Here is a 15,157-nt window from a genome sequence, read left to right as displayed (position 1 = left end):
ACGAACAATAAAAAGTTCGGCGCGAAGTTAACTTCGGTTGAAGTGATAGGCCTAACGTTTAATATGTTAAGAGTAAGACTAATTCGTAGTAGAAAAGGAGAAAAATAATAATAATGTGTACCGACAAAACGTGATTCTAAAGAATTTTAATCAGCCTGAGTGCATTTTGACAAAATGAACAGTGAATAGACTATATTGAAGAAAGAAGGCCAAACAATTATGGGAAGAGCAGTATACAACTGTAGTAATAAGTGAATTACTCCCAACATACTAGTGCGAAGGAAATAAGCGATAGGTATTTGAGCTTGTCAACTGAAATTCTAAAGTAATTGAATAAGCCTAAGTGAACTTTCGACAACAAGAACAGAACCATATAGTGTTTATGATATCCCTATTACCTCTAAAGTGTAAGGAATTTGTTGCACGTACGTTGAATTAGTCCGTATATATACTCTTCAAAACAAGAAACGCAAAAGGGATATTTTTGTTATTTTAAAGAGAAATATATGTAATAACGTTACAAGCTCAGAGTATGTGATGTTACACGTGTTAAAGCAATGATTGTCAGACCAAAATGACAATAAAAGTTGTGCACTTTGAAAACGGAGGAAAACATCGGATTTTTCGCCAAAACGCATGCGTGTCCAATAAATTTGTTTGAGAGATCTACATGTTCTGCAAGTGCAACATGTGCAAAATCCCTATAAAAGTGACGGGTTCTCGGTTTCCATAGCTCAGTGTTAAGCCACCGACACGCAATACAGTTATGCTAAGACTGACTGAAGCACAACGCAACAACGCCATTGGTCGCTTGGAAGCAGGCGAATCTCGATCAGATGTTGCCAGAGCTGTGAATGTCCACCCAAGCACCATCACAAGGCTATGGAATCGTCACCAACAACATGGATCAACTCGTGACCGTCCACGATCTGGCAGACCTCATGTGACCACGCCTGCACAAGATCGCAACATCCGGTTACGTCACCTTCGGGATAGGACCACCACTGCGACGCCTACTGCCTCAATCCTACCAGGGCTGCGTAGGAGTTCCGATCAGACCGTACGTAACCGTCTACGAGATGCAGGAATCCGACCTCGACGTCCAGTCAGAGGCGTCATCCTCACCCAGCAACATCGTCAAGCACGGCTGCAGTGGACTCGGGCACATCGGGTATGGCCTCATCGACGATGGAGGCATGTTTGGTTCAGCGATGAATCACGTTTTATGCTTCGTAGGCAGGATGGAAGAACCCGTGTTTACCGTCGCCAAGGTGAACGTTTTGCAGCAAACTCTGTGCAGGATGTTGACAGATTTGGTGGTGGCAGCGTAATGATGTAGGCTGCCATCGCCTACAATGCTAGAACAAACCTTTTGCACATTCGAAGGAATCTTACGGCTCAACGATACGTCGACGAGATTCTTAGGCCCCATGTGCAACCCATCATGGTGAACGTCAACGACGTTTTTCAACATCACAACGCCCGTCCTCACACAGCCCGACTCACCACTGTCTTCTTGAAACACCACAACATCAACGTTCTTCCCTGGCCCTCCAAATCACCAGATTTAAACTCCATCGAACATCTTTGGGACGAGTTGGATCGACGTCTGCGACGGCGACAACCTCAACCGCAGACTCTACCTCAGCTTGCAGCAGCTTTGCAGGCTGAGTGGACAGCCATTCCACAGGATGTGACTCGTCATCTCATCGCTTCCATGGGCAGGAGATGCCAAGCAGTTATTGATGCTCACGGGGGGCATACTCGTTATTGACGTTGAGTGACGTTAAACTTCACCTAGTGAGCGTGGACTTCGCCTTTGCAAACTTTGGATGTTCAGCAGTGAATCTGCAAAGTTTCACACATGTCATACAGAACTACCCGGAATAAACTTGTTAACAATTTGTCTCATATTTTGTCTTTTGCGTTTCTTTTTTTGAAGAGTATATATACCATTTTGAAAACGAGTTGAGAGTGTACTGTCCATTTATTTATCGCCAACAAGTCGCAGACACCTAGTATAAAAGAATTCTAAGTCCAACAACAACAACACAGTATATATTTATAGTATTAAGATGTTTAAGTCTTTAATTGACAAATACAGTCTTAACACCTGACAATTTAAATAGCCACTCCAGAATTATGAGAATACAGGTCACAATTGTATGGTACAATGAGATATTCCTTTGCATGGTGCACTATAATATTAAGTAATTTGTAGTCAATATAGGATGTGTTGTAATTGGATTGTTCACAAAAATTGTTTTACGTTTGAATTATAGCATTTAACGTAGTAAAAAATGAAATTTAACACATCAGTTGCTAATGTTTATTATATTTACTGAAGAAATAACTGAGAGATTTTGTTTGTTTGTTATTAAGCTCAAATTATACGACGGGCTGTCTGTGTTGTGCCCAAGACGGGTATTAAAATATGGTTTTTAGCGTTACAAGTCTTCAGAATGAATCCTGAACCATTAAGGCAATTGCAAAAGTACCATCCAATTGTAACTTTTGTCTGTTATAATGAATATAATGTTTTTATTGTTGTTGTTTTTTAATTATGGCCGACTATTTTAGCAGCAGAGTTTATTACGACAGTGATTTCAGAAATGTCCTTTCAAGTGTATGACATAACTCAAAAGCTGCAATGGCCAGTTCACAATTTTAAATACTTGTCTTATATAACCTGCATTCTTGTTTCAAAGTGTTTTTTTTTTTTACTTTCTCAGTGTCGGATCTTCTAATGGGGGTATACCTTGTGGTCATCGGGGCCAAAGATGTGGCTTTCAGGGACGAGTACAACCGACATGCTCATCAATGGATGTCAAGTTGGGGATGCACAGCTTGTGGCGTACTGGCAATGGTGTCTTGTGAAGTGTCCATTCTCATCCTAACCCTCATGACAATGGACAGATATCTCTGCTTTAAGTGTAACAGCCATAGGGTGACAACAAACGCCGCCCTTTACAGTTTGGCAGGAATCTGGCTGTGTGGTCTATTCTTAGCTTTATTTCCCGTGATCAGGTGGCCACATGATCGTGGATTCTACTCTAGTAATGGTCTCTGCTTCCCTCTACATATTGACGATCCATACATGCTTGGATGGGAGTTTTCGACTTTTGTGTTCCTGGGAGTCAATTTTCCTGCTGTAAGTACTAAGTAATTATCGGTCACGTTACCGATGAATGCTCGGCCAAAGTAATATCCGCCAATTGTTTCTGGGATTATTAATCAACATTACTGCAGTAAATATCCGTTATCAGTATCTCAGCTCACCGAGTAACGTTTCCGTGGACATTATTCTTTGATTACCTCGAGGTCTTGACCAATATATCTCAAGTGATTATCCAATATTTGTGTCCTACCTTCCTGTATTTTATAATACTTGTTTTCTTGTTTCTCAAATAATTTATCAAGCAAACTTCATTCAGTATTTGTTAAATAAGTAACATAGTTTCTTGGAGTAAGTAGTACCCATGAGGTTAATAAGTAGCATATTTAATTGTCAAGTTAATAACCAAGTTAGCTGACACGAATAAAATGTCAATAAGCAGGTTTAGTATTATTCGTGAGGATAGCGATGCCAGTGTAGGGTTGCCGGAACTTTGTTAATTTGTTGTTTTTAATAATATCCAGTCATTTGAGATCAGAATTGTGATTCATTGAACAACTTAATGTTATTTGAATGTTTAAAGCAACAGCACTGTCACGTATAATTATTTGTCAATACAAAAACTAGGAGACATGGTAGTAACTAAGCATTGTATTGGATAGCTAACTTTTACTTTGTTTGTGGACTTGGAAAGTATCTTTTCATTTTAAATGTGTTGTTAATGTAACGTGGAGCGATGAATAAGACCTTAAAATCAAAATCACTGAGACATTAGAAATATCGAACAATGAAAGTAACAGATATCAGTTTTATTTCTGTTTAACACTTTCCGAATACTGTGCCTAAATTACTACAATCCAATGTAATAGATGCAACAGTGGGGGTAAAAGGTGCCATTTTTTTTAAATATGTGCTAGCCGTCCTTAATTTTTATCTTCACTGTCAGCCTTATAATGCATCCACGGTCCCAAACTGAAGAGAGTGATTTCACAGCAAGGAGACGCTAACGGTAGACCGTCTTATCCACTGTCAGGCATGCTAATAACCAAGTCATATTCGAGATTTTTTTTTTATAAATACTTCAGATATTTATGTTGTCTAACTAGCCTATTATTTGGTGCTTATTTGAGAAGATTATAGTAGATATGTATATATGAAGCTACTTTCTAGAAGTTGCAAATGGTTCTACGGTATATCTTTGATTTTGTATAAGCACTAATGACGAAGTATGTTTTATATCTTCTGTAGTGGTTTATTGGCACTAACATAGTCAACGTAGCACATGTCCTACATTTTTGGAATACTTTATTAATACTTACAGGTGCTGCTTATGGTAGTGCAGTATATTTGGATGTTTTATATCATTTCTCGCCGAATGAGCAAGTCCCAGCCCGGAACTTTGAAACCCGCTAGGTACAAAGACGACACAGTGGTGGCGCTGAGGTGCTTTTTCATTGTTTTGACTGATTGTTTATGCTGGGTACCAATTGTTATAATCAAGATTGTTGCTCTGTGTGAAATATCTATATCAGGTTTGTGGTAACGTAAATTACCTTTTCTTTCACATTTTTTATTCTTCGTAGCTGAAACCTATTACCATAATTATTTATAATGTGTTCTAACGTAGAGAATCGAACATTTTAAAGCGGAGTTACTTACTTTATTGTATTTTTGTAATGGAACTTCATGTAACTTAATATTTTCTCTGTAGAAAATCTATTTGCTTGGATTGTGGTATTCATCGTTCCTATAAACAGTGCTCTCAACCCTATGATATATACGTTTGGTTACCGGGCTCGGGAGATGAAAAGATTAACACAAGGGGTGCTGCAGTGGTGTCACAAGCCCATGGAGCAGGTGTGGGGACCAGGTATGACCCTCTTCATGTGGTTAGGGTTATTTATTTGTAGAACTTGATGTGAAGGAGAGGTAAAAATTCGTTTATTGATCTAAAATATTGTATACTTAGCTAGAAGTATTAAAATATTAAATCTAAGCTGAATCAGAATTTGTTAAACTATGCTAGAATTCGTTTTTGCTACGTAAGCAACTTGAGGAAGTTCAACGGACATGCGTTGAAAGTTCGATATACACACGCATAGTCAGGGGCGAGGGCATTTATATACTAAACAATATTGTTTGTTTGTTACATATATATATATATATATATATATATATGGAAATAAAATAATTTGGTTATTTTAATTGTTAACACTGAACCCTTTACTACCATTTGTTAATATTTTTACCTGACATGGCATCAGCCAATTACTTTTTCAAACACTACGTCCTTAATCTAGTCCTTCCGGGATTTTTAAGAATTAGAAGAGTGTATAATAACAGTATTCAAATTACACTGTATTTATCATATCTGCTGCTGACGACACATCTAACAGGCCTAATGTGGCAGGTATTAATTGTAGTAATTCTTCATTAACTTGTAAAACGCATGCATACCATAATGGTTGTTGTGGTATTAAATGGTTTATATAAATATTCTTCCTTCCAGTGCTTTGTTAACATACCCCAGCTGGCCCAAAAAAAAGCTCTGGATTAAGCGAGGACTGCCGTCAACAACATATTTTTTTTAAATTAAGCACAAAGCTACACAATGGGCTATCTGTGCTCTGCCCATCACGGGTATCGAAACCCGGTTTTTAGCGTTGTAAGTCCGCAGACATACCGCTGAGCCACTGGGGGGAGGCAAAAACATGTTTGGTGTGACGGGGATTCGAACCCGCTACCCTCAGATGACGAATCAAGTGCCTTAACCACCTCGGCATGCTGGGCTGTTAGCAACAGATATGGCAAATATAGTGTGGTTGGACTATATTTATATTATTACATACAATTCTAATTCTTAAAACTCCCAAGGGACTAACTAGATTAAGAATGCAGTTTAAAGACGTAATGGGCTTAATACTAAAACATTATGGCAAATATAATTATGATAATTCTTCGCTAGCTTGTAGAAGGTGTACATACCATAAAGTTCATATTGTTGTCTACGATAATTTTATTATTTGAATGGCTTATTTCGAGCTTTCTTCTGTTATTGCTTCTTTATCTTGAAAAGGAAAGATACATCGCTATTATAAAAATTCGCTACTCGGATTTTCAAATCGAACCATCCACTACCATTTGTTTATCTCGAAGTACTATTTATTTTTGCTGTTCGCAGAATCTAAAGCATCTGTTGCCACTCAGAGTACAACGGTCATTGAGTCTCGTTCAGTAAGTAGTGGCAGTATCCTTCCACATAATGTGGAGACGTCAATCACTGTCGACATCAACAAAAGTGTTCGCTCAGCCTCAGAAGAATGTCATCCATTAAAAGGTCAAGAAACAGAACTGTAAGTTACAACGCTGAAAGTCAACACAGAATATCCCACATATCAATGATAATCTGTAAGGTGTTAAAATTCCAAAGTTTGTGGAGTGGTTAATTGGAATATTAGAATCCTAGTATTTAACTAAAGTTTGATGACTTCATAATATTCGAATCCTATTGTTTGATAGACTGTTAATTAAATTCGAGTGTTGGAAACCCATTGTTTGGCAAGGGTTTCGTCAGATGTAATAAGAAAATCCTGATTTGTGAAAGTATTTAATGATATTAGTTATATATTCACACTGATTTGCAAGTGTTTGGCGATATTGTATTTCACAAATAATCAGTTGTATTGAAGTGTAAGAATCCTAATGTTTAAAAAGTGTTTAATAAGAATCCCAATTTAACAAGTTATTATGTATGCATAACAAGTTGTTATGTATAGTATTAGGATCCTAGTGTCAGGCAAATCTTTAATGACATTGGAGTATCATAAGTTCGGTTTTTACCAACTGTTTAATCATATTGAGGTGTTGAAATCCAAATTTCAGACAGGCGGTTTACGATATTGAAGTATTTTGAGTATAAAGTTTGATATGTGATTCGTTATATCAGAAAATATTAACCCACAATTCAAAAAATAACTTAACTATTTTAGAGTGTTATAACCTAAGACGATTGCAAGTAGTTAATGACATGATATTGAAGCTTTAAAAACACTGTTGTTTGGTATTTGACTAATGATGATGATGTTCAGAATTTCCTTGTCTGAAAATGGTAAAAGATATTTACAATGTAAGATCCCAGCCATTAACATTTGATAAATAATCTTAGGTGTTCGACAATACTTGACTATACCAGTGTGTTTGACCACAAATAAATAATATTGAGTGTTAGAATCTGATGATTTAGAATATACAACACAGGAGAACTAACTAGTCTGGGAGTATTTGCAGCCTATTGTTAGATGAAAGTCTATGACCTTGCTGTTTAGCTTCAAAACTAGTTTACATACTTTAAGTGTAACATTCAGATAATAAATGACAGGAAAATAGCACGATCTTACCATGTGAACAATTAAAACTTCTATACCATGGAGGTTGGTAAGGAGATAAATTGATTACTATTGTAATTAAAGTAAGGACTGGATCACAGGCTCTTGAATGACACTAATGGAGTTATAGAATCCAGAAATGAAAACTGAATTTCGAATATCAAGCAGATTAGCCACATAACTAAAGAGATTTTAAATTTTCAATAAAAAAAACTAAAAATTTTATGAAAATAATAATAATTGGTTTACAGATGTTAAACTGACAACGAGTTAGGTTTAGAAATAAAAGAAAACTACTAGGAAGACATTTCTGATTGCTGGGAAAATATAAAATCAACACATAGATTAACAATATGAAGACTGATTGACAGGTTATAGGAAGATAAAAACTGGGTCACATAAGCTAATAAGATTAAAATGGGAACTGTGAATGTAAAAAAACAGCTGGATCACCATAGTTTGTAGGATGATTATGAACTTTATGAAGGTAACAACAGATAATGAATTTTATAGGAGGATAAAATAACATCTGGATGTTGGATGATGCGTTAAAAATAACAATTGAATTATAACAACTGGATAATAAATCCTATAGAATGATAACAAACATATTACAGGCACTTTGAGAAGTTAACACCTGGATTATGGATGCTGTATTAAAGATAACTCTTGGATTATATATAGTACTAAAACGATAATTGAATCCACTTCATAAAAGGTACTATAACTTCTCAGTCTGGAGTACCTCTATTTTTTCTAGTCAAACATCTGTTAATAAACTCTGGAGGATTTCCGTTGCCCACAATTTGAAAACTCTCCTTACATGCTCATATATATAGATTCTATATGCATATAGAATACCTATATATATACAAGATCATGATTTTACATGTTCTAGTTTTGCTTAAGTGCTACTGGGAGAAGACAAATTTTTTTTATGGTACACTATATATCAAGTGTCACTTTTATGTTGCCAGAAGTGGGTACAAAGGTATATAAATCTTTTTCGTAGACCTTATTTATTTGTACATATTTGTTGCATGCGAATGTCACTGAAAACATTGCACAAATACTATTGTTTATGTTAATCAAATTTTGTAATATGCTTTACATTCAAAGTAATGTAATTAGATCTTTTTCTTTAAAGAAAAGAAAAACATTGATGCATTCTATCACTTTCATAAAACAAAAATCTGATTCAGATTTTAAAGGGTTATGAATGTTTTGCTTTGCAAAAATAAGCAAAAACTGTTGTGTTCCAACTAATGTAAACAGTTCTAACTTGTTGTTTTTAGTATATTGAATATGACTTTCAAGTGATCTAATAAAAAGTGGATGATTTAGAACAAACTGTCAAGATACGTAATTTTTTAAAAGTATAGTTATTGTAAAGTAGAGATCAGTCATTGGAAAACAATAAAACGTTGTTGCAAATAAGTTACCTATTAAATGATACAAACTACAGACATTGACAAAAATTACAAACAACACTTCTTTCAGTCAATTTCCAAACAACAAATCAAAGGAAATGTAACAAACAAATTATTTCTTATTCAGCACAAACCATAAGGAATGTAACAAACAGGTTATCTTTAATACACCTGATTCAGCACAAACCATAAGGAATGTAACAAACAGGTTATTTTTAATACACCTTATTCAGCACAAACCATAAGGAATGTAACAAACAGGTTATCTTTAATACACCTTATTCAGCACAAACCATAAGGAATGTAACAAACAGGTTATCTTTAATACACCTTATTCAGCACAAACCATAAGGAATGTAACAAACAGGTTATTTTTAATACACCTTATTCAGCACAAACCATAAGGAATGTAACAAACAGGTTATCTTTAATACACCTTATTCAGCACAAACCATAAGGGTTATAATGAATATGCTTAAGTCAGTTTTGAGTAGTACAAACGAGAAAATAATTAAAACGTTTTAATTTTAGTATATCTTATACAGAAGTAACCATAGGGATTATTAAGAGTATAGTATTTTTTTAGTAAAAGCTTGCATAGTAAAATTCAGGCAGATATAACAAACATTTTATCACTTATTAAAAACTTACCCAGTAAAACCCAGGCAAATATAACAAACATTGAAATATTGGCAAACTTTAAAATCTGCACCTACCACGAAATTCAATAAATATTGAAACGTTAGTAAACTTATAACCCACACACCACAAGAAACGTAACAAACATTGAAAGGCTGGTAAACGCTACCAATTATACATCACACGTACACACACATATACAAAAAAAACGCATCAAACACTGAAATACTGAAAAAAACCCTATAAACAACAATAAATGTCATAGACACATTTCATAATACCTTCAAACTACAACTGATATGTCACCCGCTGGTACAGCGATAAGTCTATAGAGTTATAAAGCTAAAATCAGGGGTTCGATTGCTCTTGGTGGACACAACAGATAGTCCGATGTTTGTTTTTCCAGATCAAGAAATGTTAGTCTTAGATTGATTTGACGAATTAATTAATTTAGATATACATATAAAGTTGTAAAAAAATGATGATACTTTCATTGAAAGGAAGCCAAAAGATGTTTTATGGGTATCAAGTAGAATAACATTCATTTATATTAAACATTGATTTTGTATGTGTAACAATAATATAATCCTTAACAGAACTCCTATTACATTTAACTTAGTGAATAAATGCTATAAAACTGACGCATGCGTGTAAATTAGCTGAAAATTACTTGTATATATGTGTGTGTGTGTGTTTTAGATACGACATTAACCTTTTATTTGTATTATGAAAATACGGTGCAAAGAAATGTTTTTTTTTAATTTCTTATTTATACGATACTATTTTGCACAAAGATATGTTTTTTTTTATATTTTTGCTACGTTATAAAAACGTACCTTACCTATGTGTAACATTCTTCAACTGTGTAACCACAATAAAGTCTGTGGTTTATTTAGACTGTTACCAGGAGGCTAGAGAATCAAACTACATAACTGAAACATTTGTGCGCGTATTACGTAACAAAGGTAGACTTGCTGCCTGTATGTTACAATGTGCAATAGAAGGTTAATTACCAAGAATCAGAACTATATATGTATAAAGTACGTGAATATTTACTGAACGAAAATGTGTGATTCTGTACAATATTTGGAAACCTTCAAGTTTAAACTTTTGTATTTAATAGATTTGTCAGTCTTAAATCAAACGTGGTCATGACGTAAGTAACTTAACTACAGTGGTACCTCGGTTCTCGAACTTAATTCGTTACAGAAGGCTGTTCGAAAACCGAATCAATTTTTCCCATAAGAAATACTGTAAATTAAAATAATCCGATACAGACTTCCAAACGTTACGCATTGTGAAGCATTTTAAGTAAAAATATTGTTTATTTATACCTGTATAATAATACTTACATGTCAACCATAAAAACTATAAACACAATAAAAAAACAATATATGAAAATTTAACTGCACTTTACCTATGCTGAGGAGAGCTGATGGCGTAAGTGAAAGGTAGTGAGGGACGTGGAGAGTAGGAGGGTTATTATTGTTTGGAAGGAGAGTCACCTTCCATAAAAACCTCAGGTAACTCTCCTTCTGGGGTTCTTTCTCTTTTCTGTCTCTTTGCACCGCTACAACCTTGCTGGACCTATTTCTCACTAAACACTTGTCTAATGAGGTTTGTTTCTGCCTGCATTTTAAAATGTTTCTGAAGTAAGACATGACATTGTCATTGAAAAGGTTTATGCTGCGGTTTGCTACAGCTTTGTCAGGATGAAATTTTTCTACAAAATTTTTTAACTCTCCCCATTTTCCACACATTTCCTTGATTAGTGAACTAGGAACATCCTCCCTTCCCTCCTCCTCATCTGAAGACATTTCTTCAGTTGCCTTTTGTTGGTCTTGGTGAGCTCAATGTTGTGGTCTTCTACCAACTCCTCCACATCATCACCACTCACATTCAAGCCCATACACTTGCCTAGTGAGACAATATTCTCGACAACAGACTCAGCCTCAAAGCCTTCAAAGTCTCTATCTGCTACTGAGTCTGGCCACAATTTTTTCCAGGCTGAGTTCATGGTCCTAAAAGACACTTCCCTCCAGGCTTTGTCTATGATCCTCAAACAATGGAGTATATTAAAGTGATTTTTTTCAGAACTCTCTGAGGGTTAACTCTGTGTTAGAGGTCACTTCAAAGCACCTTTGAAACTGCTTTGGTGTAGAGTTTCTTAAATTTCGATATGACATGCTGGTCCTTGGGCTGAATGAGAGGAGTCGTGTTAGGAGGCAAGAGCTTCACCGTAATGAAACTGTACTCCTCCACCAACCCGTCCTCCAAGCCTGGTTGGTGAGCAGGTGCATTATCCATCACAAGAAGGGCCTTGAGTGGCAACTGTTTTTCCGTGAGGTAATTCTTTACACTTGGGTCAAACACTTCATGGACCCACTCCATAAAAAAATTGCCTGGTTACCCATGCTTTACTATTAGCCCTCCACATGACATTTAGTTTACTTTTCAGGACATTATTTTTTTAAAAAACCCTCAGGTTTTCAGAATGGTACACAAGCAAAGGCTTAAGTTTTAAGTCCCCACTTGCATTACTACATAACAATAGAGTTAGCCTGTCCTTCATTGGCTTGTGTCCTAGCAGTGAGTTCTCCTCCTTGGTGATGTAGGTTCCTCTTTGGCATTTTCTTCCAAAAGAGACCTGTCTCATCACATTTGAACACTTGTTGGGGAATAAAATCTTCAGCTTCTAGGGAATTCAGTCCTTAAATTCCCTAACAAATTTATCAGCAACATCTTTGTTAGAACTGGCACCCTCCCCATGTCTCACCACACTATGTACGACACTTCTCTTCCTAAATTTTTCAAACCACCCCCTACTAGCCTTAAAGGAATCACTTGTATCAGCACTCGTTCCAGGGGTGTTTTACAGGAGGTCAGCATGCAATTGCTTTGCTTTCTCACAAATAATGGTCTCAGAAATGCTATCACCAGCTGTTTTTCGTTTACCCAAATCAACAACAGTTTTTCTACATCTTCCATTGTTTGTGATCTGTGTTTCGTAAGCACTGTCACTCCTTTTGCAACATCAGCTCCTTTGATGACCTCTTTATTTTTCAGTATGGTGCAGACTGTAGACTTCACCATACCAAACTGTGTAGCAAGGTCAGACACGCAAACACCACTCTCACATTTCGCCATGAGATCTTTTTTCTCCTCTATTGTGGCTCTAACAACTTTTAATTATGGTTTGCTGCTTTTATTATCCTTATTTGACCCCATGAATATTTAATCAGAATATTTAGAAAAAAACAACGAAAAACAGAAAAAGAAAAACGAGAACGTTCACGGCAGATTTTAACGGGGGTGTGGACTGAGCGACAGGTGCGGGTAAAATGTTTCGGGCAAGCTTGGCGTGGGCCGAAAATGGTCGAAGGGTCGTTCGGGTTATTTCGGGGGTTCGGGCCACGACAGCTTGGTTTGGGAACCGAGTTGATGTTCGACAACCGAGACATTTTTTTCTCAAACAATATGTTCGAAAACTGAATTGTTCGAGAAGGGAGTAGTTCAAGAACCGAGGTACCACTGTATTTGATTTCTGTAGTACATATTTGTGTATAGAAAACATTTTGATACTATACATAAATGACCTTATAACACTAATGTGTTTTTTATTTAATTAGACACTCATCGTTTCGCTTTACAGATTCTTTATGAACCTTCTCTAAAACACAAATAGAAACTGACAATACAAAGCTTCAAGTGGTTTAGATAATAAATTATACTCGAATCTATCAACTACAACCACAAAAGAACAGGTACAAAAAATGGCGCCTATAATTTTAATTGTTTTATTTTATTTTCTATCTAATCCTTTTTTCTTATCACTCTAACATTCATAGAACTTTTCTTTACTACAGGTGGCACTTAATTATTTCAACAATACTTATTTTCAACAGTAAACTTTGCTATAATGACTTATAACGTCCAAAATGTTTTTTATTAAATTATAGTCGTTTATTTCTAGTATGAATCTGAATTCTACACACCAATATGCACGACAGAAATTAATCTATAAGCTTTACTTATGTCAAAAATGCGCTATACAAAGGCACGTTATTGATTCGAATAGAATTTATCATCTAAACTGTTTGAAGCTTTGTACTGTCAGTTTTTGATTTTGTTTTAGTGACTCTCCTATAGAAACTGTAAAGCGAAACGTTCAGTGTCTAATTAAATAAAAACAACATTCTTAGTGTTAAAATAATTTGATTAGTTTTTTTGCTGTTAGTTCTTCAGTGTTCCGTACTTTCAAGCTAAGGTTGTATTGATTAATGTTTTGTAGATTGCCAAAGTGACTTAATTAAAATACATAACACTTTACAAACCTATTCATTCTCAAATTAAACTTAATATTTTCTTAAATATATTAATGACTTCCTGATTTAGAGAAATTTGAATCGTGTTTCAGATATAATTTTATTATTTGTTGATATTTGTTATTATTGAATGTTATATCAAACGCAATTCCCATTTAAAGTTGTTCGTGTTTTGTTATATTTATTATATTTTGTTCAATCAAACTTCTTCCTTGGCTAAGATTATTTATATTTGACTACTAGTAGATCTTCAATGTAACTTCTCATTGCGTTAAAGGTGCTATGGGTTTTATAAACTTAAGAGTCTCGAGTCTCGAACACAGGTGAAAACATATATGTTGCACTGGATTATCGTACAAAGTAATTTACAATAAAACAAAACTTTTGACTATATTATTAATATGGTTATAGAAGAATCTTCTGTGAAACCATCAGTTTATTATTTATTTGATCCAACCAGATATTTGTATTTATCGTAATGCTTGCTTTTTTGAAAAGTATTTTGCACATAGCAACTTGAAATGACTAAAGGTAACATATATTTGATATTGACACACGATAATAATGGCTGTGTTTTGTTATTTGTCTGTGTTCTTACACGTAATGACATATACATTTGGATTGATATTTTCATTTCTTGTTTAAGCTTAAGCAAAATAAAATTTTGTTATAAATTTAGGTTATAACCAAGTAACTTTCTCAAGATATCCTGCCATCTACTGGTGCCAAGGGACATTATTAATGTATATTATTATGTAAACTTTATGCTACTCAACTATGTGATGTTTTCTTTGTGAAGGTGTTGTATATATAATACACAATATTATATTAGTAACTTATATCTTATGATCTTATGTATGTAATGTAAGATCATATTCATGTTTATCTTTTATTTTTATTTTGTGCTTAATTTGTAATAATGTCATGCAACGATGTAAGTGTTTATATTGTAAATAATTAAAAGTATATATGGTAATCGCTAGATATTGTCTGAAGTAATCAATTTAACACAAACGGTTAACCTCTTCTCATTTTATACATGTTTTTGGTACAGTAACTCTTCGAAGCGAATCGACAAACTAAAAGATATTTCCCACTCTCTTGATGTGTAATAGTTTGTAATGATTGTCATGCAGTAGAAATAGAAATAATGATTCACTGAAAGTTTTGTTTGTTTCGAATTTCGCACAAAGCTACTCGAGGCCTATCTGTGCTAGCCGTCCCTAATTTAGCAGTGTAAAACTAGAGGGAAGGCAGCTAGTC

The 15,157-nt window shown here is 34.8% G+C and overlaps 1 protein-coding gene across 7 annotated transcripts in view; it reads left to right on the top strand.

Moving 5' to 3' along the window:
* LOC143245043 (uncharacterized) overlaps positions 1 to 14,874 on the top strand; it is a 130,218-nt gene extending 115,344 nt beyond the window's left edge. For all 7 annotated transcript variants that reach the window (XM_076490835.1, XM_076490836.1, XM_076490833.1 and 4 more), the window contains 4 exons: positions 2,733 to 3,151; positions 4,437 to 4,647; positions 4,827 to 4,985; positions 6,297 to 14,874. In XM_076490835.1, the coding sequence (XP_076346950.1) occupies positions 2,733 to 3,151; positions 4,437 to 4,647; positions 4,827 to 4,985; positions 6,297 to 6,472 (965 nt within the window). In that variant the 3' untranslated portion in view covers positions 6,473 to 14,874. The remainder of the gene's footprint in view (positions 1 to 2,732; positions 3,152 to 4,436; positions 4,648 to 4,826; positions 4,986 to 6,296) is intronic.
* The last annotated feature ends 283 nt before the right edge of the window (positions 14,875 to 15,157 follow it).

The sequence above is a fragment of the Tachypleus tridentatus genome, chromosome 2 (assembly GCF_004210375.1).
Source record: "Tachypleus tridentatus isolate NWPU-2018 chromosome 2, ASM421037v1, whole genome shotgun sequence".
Classification (NCBI taxonomy): Eukaryota; Metazoa; Arthropoda; class Merostomata; order Xiphosura; family Limulidae; genus Tachypleus; species Tachypleus tridentatus.
The sequence above is the reverse complement of the archived record's forward strand: the minus strand, read 5'-3'. Positions and strand labels throughout refer to the sequence as shown.